The sequence below is a fragment of the Chaetura pelagica genome, unplaced genomic scaffold (assembly GCF_000747805.2).
Source record: "Chaetura pelagica isolate M959 unplaced genomic scaffold, ChaPel_1.0 scaffold386, whole genome shotgun sequence".
In the NCBI taxonomy this organism is placed as follows: domain Eukaryota; kingdom Metazoa; phylum Chordata; class Aves; order Apodiformes; family Apodidae; genus Chaetura; species Chaetura pelagica.
In genome coordinates, this window is record NW_009953703.1 from 1,988,063 (window position 1) to 1,993,514 (window position 5,452).

General features: G+C 41.2%; 1 protein-coding gene across 1 annotated transcript in view; it reads right to left on the reverse strand.

The window, feature by feature from the left end:
- THSD7B (thrombospondin, type I, domain containing 7B) overlaps positions 1-5,452 on the reverse strand; it is a 266,212-nt gene that overhangs the window by 205,209 nt on the left and 55,551 nt on the right. The window contains exon 3 of the mRNA XM_010000390.1: positions 5,249-5,345. Coding sequence (XP_009998692.1) covers positions 5,249-5,345 — 97 coding nt within the window. The remainder of the gene's footprint in view (positions 1-5,248; positions 5,346-5,452) is intronic.

Sequence of the window (5,452 nt, forward strand, 5' to 3'; positions counted from 1 at the left end):
AGATCAAGTTGGGCACAGTGCAGAAACAATTCCTGCTTTCCTTTCTCAACTGTATCAATACATATAAAATTAAAGGTGAATGCATTTCCTCACATGAGAGGATGAGACAGGTAGTCATTGTTGGGCAGCTTGTCCTGAAAGAATCCTCTCCTGGAATGTTTCTGACTAATTACGAGGCTATCACCACGCCCACACTGCTGTTGTGCCAGGAGGACAGGGCACTGCTTCGGCAGCTCAGGTTGGCTCCTGGGAAGTGCCTGGCTGGGGAATGGATTCTCGAATCCATGCAGCACCATGCAAGATATCCTGAAGTGAGCAAAGCTACACTGATAAAAACACATTCTCATTTTTCTTCCCTTTTTCTGAAATCTCTTCTGCAATCAATGACCCAATCTTACAGGCTGCTGGAATAAACACAACCTGCTCTTTGCACTTGGCTGATAATATTAGGGGCCAATAACAGATAAAGTCTTACCATGTTTCCAAACACTTTTTTCCCTTAGGAAACTGGCAATCAGTACTAATAGTCGCACTTTCAAGGATTCACAATATATTTCAGGGTCTTCAAGGGCTGCCAGGGCTATATTTAATCTGTGCAGCAGAGGCTTCTTTGGCAGAAGAAACACCAGCACCAAAGGGTAAGGAAGACAAGGAATATATGCCTGCCATACAACTGACCAAAGGGAAAGGGAGCTGTGAGTCCTATGATCCAAATTAACACAGGCCTTTGGTGCCTTTGGTGTCACCAAAACTTAATGCACCAGATCCTCTGTTTCAATTAAAAATAAATGCTGACTTGTAATTGCACTCCCTAGGCAGACGTTGAAAACTCAGTGCTACAGAAGGAGCTTTCAAGCACAATTTGAAAACCAAGGAAAATATCCCTGTTATTTTTGGACAAAAAATGTTACTTATTGAAATGAAAAAAAGCAGTCCTGTTTTATTATTGAAATGGAAAAAAAAAATACTATTCCTTTGTTTCATGTTCTTTTAATAATAACAAAAGAAATGAGAGACAAAACTTCTAAAAAGAACATTAGAAAATAAAGCCTCCTTCTCACCCAATAGCTCAGTGATTTGTTTTCAAGCCTGAGCACTGAGGCTTGATTCCTACGTCTGCTGGGAGGAATGTGAACACACATCTTCTCTGCCAGATTTGGATCACATACATTTACATATTACATACCATATTACAACACAGCATTTCCACCTCTGGACTCTAAAATTTTGCATTCATCCAGAGAACAGAAGACTGTCAACATTAGAAACTGCAAGTAATTTTTCCTTAAAATGTACAACAGCACAGTGGTTAAGCACAATCCACCAGGAAATGGATAATGGAAATTCAAACTACAGAAGCAAGCAAGAGAGCTGAATGCTGCTCTACCTCAGCCCTGATGGATGGGTTATCCCTTGAATGAGTTTGACCTAAATTTTCACTTAAAAAGACAAAGTAAACAGAATTCCAAATCCAACTCTACTATATCACTGTTGTCATTACATATGTAGAATGCTTAGTGAGGACACAATCAGGCTAGAAAATCAGCTTAAGTTTATTTAGGATTTTGATGTCTAGCTATGGGCGCTCATTTCACTAATGTGCATTTTATCGTCTAGCCTAAACAACTGAAAAAGAATAAAGAAAAAGTAACACAAGCCTCACAATTTAGTACACTTAGACAACTGTGACAAGACAGAAAACCAAAAAGAGCAGAAGTTGTAGCACATCCGTGTTCTGCAACTTTTTCAGAGAGTTTTTGTTTTATTTTTTTAATATGTGGAAAGGAAGTGCTTGTTTCAATTTTGTTACTGGATATGAGATTTAAATCCAAAATAAAACCTTTTTTTTCTGAAATAGAATGCAATCTGAATTCTGTCTGAAATAGAATTTTAAAAAAAAATGAAAGCTTTTAAAAACAGCCTTTGAAAGTTTCAATTCAGATCCAGAAAATAATTGTTTTGATGTTGTTCCTTTTATTTCCACAAACATAAAGCTTCCACACCAAAACTGTTTCTGAGCAGAAATGGACCTGTCTCAAGGTCTACTGATGATCTGCTGCTCAATTGTCTTCATTTCCAGTGTTTTCTAAAAGGCCTGTCCCTTCCTTTCCTCTTCCTTTCTCCCTTTTCCTTTCATTTTGAAAAATGTAAAACATCCAACTGAAAAATATTTAATCAAAAAACATTCCCCAGCTGTTTCCCTGATACAGCATGTCCAATTCTTCACATGCTTGTGCTCCTCTCCAAATAACTCCTGTTGACGGTTTTTAACTCCAAAATTGCTGCTGTTTTCTCTCTCACCTTTAAGGCTGGTATAGACACACAGATCTTCGTAAGACCAGTTGTTTAAATTGAAAAAAAATAATTCCTTACAATGCACAGGAATCTCCAGCTCTTACCTGAGAAATTATTGTAAAACCGAAGGGTCATTTTTGCAGAGTTCAACAGCATGACTTAAGCACCAGTGAAAAACTAAAGACAAACACCAGGCATATGTCCCACCTCTGCTACCTATCCCACAAGAGAAAGAACATGCTATCTGCCTTCCCCATCAATGGCAAAATTGTTAGCAAGGAGGCCCAAACAAACCTCCTGCCAGTAATCCAGCATCTCTAAGAAGTTAATGTATTAGTCTTTAAAAAGCAGCCTGCACCCAAGCCCACTAATACCCAATTTTTGGCCAAAGACTGTTCCTTCACACTAAGCAGCACACCCAGTACCTGCTCCCATCACTGCGCAGCACGGCTGCTGCTCTCCAGCTGATCCACAGCCCTGAGATCAGACATCAGGGAGTTAAACAACTTTGACAATAAATTAGGCATCTTTGCCATTGCATTATCTATTAGGAGGCGAGATGAGCATACGAACCGTATGAACTCTCTTCACGTGGCCTTCAACCAGTTGGTGTGGCTAGCTGACTGCTCCCGTTACCTGCTTTCCCAGAGGAATCAGGCAGCTGGGGGAGGCAAGGGGGTGGCAAAACCCTGGCAGAGCAGCAGCTCACAGCCTAGCATTGAAGCACCTCTTGGAATATTTCTCTCTCTTGCCTCAGTTTTCCAGAAATGTAATTTGTACCTCTCATTCGTACTTACTCGACAGTGTTAGTCTAAACAGGAAACCTCGGCCAGGAAAAGGAGAAAGCACAAATCAGGTGCTTCTTCCCAGTTTTACAGCAGAGGCTTGGCTGCCTGCTAAACCCTGTGAAAGGGTTCAGCAAATGTCTTTACTTTTCTTTATCAGTATCCAAAATATTGCTGTTGTAAAGCGGCATCTACCAGATCAGGTCCATTCTTCAGAAGAACATGTTTCACAACATGACAAGGAGATGCTTTAAAAGAAGTGTTGTCAGGGGTATTTGATATCAATGATACTGCAGCCCTGGAATTAAACACTGATTGGATCTTAAGCCGGATTTTTAGGTTTGGATTTTAGGTGCAAAAGGAGAAGGAAAAGCATGTGACTATCTACTGTAACATGACATGACCTTTTGTCCTCTATTCAATAAATGGGCTTTCCTCTCATATTTGGAAGAAGAGGGAGGGATAGGTCAGGCTCAGCTCTCTGGAGCAAATCTGAGACACTGCCTCATAAAAAGTCTGCCAGGAGGTGGCCAATAGAGTTGCACACTCCCAAAAAGGGGGCTAGATCAGAAAAAAAACAAACCTAGACAGGAGCAAGAAAGACGACAGCTTTATCAGGAGTAGAGCCACTAAAACTTTAGCTCCTGGGACCCACTGTCTGAACTGTCATCCATAAATTCAATGTATAACTCTTGCAGTACTACAACAAAGAAAACATTTGTAGAAACAAGTGTCCTCCCTTCCCCATTCTTAGAGCAAATATAGCAGTGTGTGTGTGACAGCAGCGAGTGAAACAGAGTCAGAATCCCCTTCCCAGAGTCTCTGATAAGGAATGAGATACAAGAGGCAGAAGAACAGCTAACAAGTGCTAGCAGGCATAAACCTGCTGCTGGTCGAACAGCAGCATAAATCACAAGTGACTCTATTTTAAGTCCAGCAGCTACATGAGCATAAAATCTGTATATTTAGCATCAGCATATATTTGGAGACAAGTAATAAAGTCAAGATGTTAGAAACTGCTGGAACAGTTCACAAACGTTGACTTTTTTCCAGCCAATAAAAAGAATCCACACTTTGCTGCAGGTATAATACGAGGTGGTAAGAAAAGGGCCAGAATGTGAATTTTCACCTCAGTATGTGCGCAAAAGCGCAGCAGACATTAACAGGGGTAGAGAACTGGACATAAAATAACTCCTCCTCTCTGCAGTTCGAGTTTGTGCAGGTGCCAGGAGCTACAGGTTACTGAAAAAAAGAAGATTGATTTCCACAAAGTTCAGGAGCAGGATTTTTAAAGCACTTTTAATATCCCTGAAAAACAGAACATGAGAAGTTCTCTAGAAAACCTCACTTTCTCCAAACTTGATCCATGTCTCAGTCACCTGTAAGTCCTGGCAACTGCCCAAACCCAACCTGAAGTCAAATGGCATTTAAAAATTAATCCCAAGACATTGAGAGAATACATCTTTTCATTATTTGCTGTGCATTATTGTAAACTTCACATTTAAACTACAGCAAAGGAACCTACACAGACTAACACAAACTGTGAAGAGAAAACAGATGAGGAAAGAAATCAACAACTGCTACCAAAGGCAGACAAGATGCAAGTCATGCATCTTCTGTCAGCATCCAAGAGCTACACCTGGACAAGAAGGCTCCCCAGCAAGCAGGACAACTGCAGGTTTGCTCACTGATCGATCCTTCCAAGAAACACCTGCTAATAAATTTGCAAGGCCAAACTTTGCAGTTAACCAGTGTTGATTTGTAAAAATGAAGGAGTTTAAGCTGGTGCAATTTTAGTACAGTACATGACTGACAATGAAAAAACCCTTCCCCTCAGCCGGGGCCCAGCAACAGCACAAAGTGATACATAATCCCATTTCCTCGATGTTTACCTCAAAAAGACAACAACAAAAAACCCAGAAGAGAATTATTAAAAACATAAAATGAATTAAACATCCACAAATTGTAGAAGAATGAAAAACATTCAGCATATGCTAGCTTTACAAGAAGATAATTAAATCCAAAAAAAAGGCCATAAAGAAAACACACAAAAATTCGCAGTTAAAGCTCAGGAACAGGAACACTGATGCCGTGGTGCTGCCACGCAGAGCAGCGGCTCCCGTCACACCCACCCACTGGGGATGGAATAAAAGATGAAGCACCCTTACCTCAGCGCTGCATTTTTTCCATCGCTCCTTACACACCTGATCTGCCTGGTCTGGTAGCCAATCTCCACCTCCCCGGCACGCTGCTGGCCTTTAGAGCCTGCAAGTCCAGGTGTGCTTTGCTCTCCAGAGTCCAACCCCAAATCTAGCATGGTCCTCCCCGCCAGCTCAGCGTCTGTCAGATGGGGCAGCTGGCATCGGCCCCAG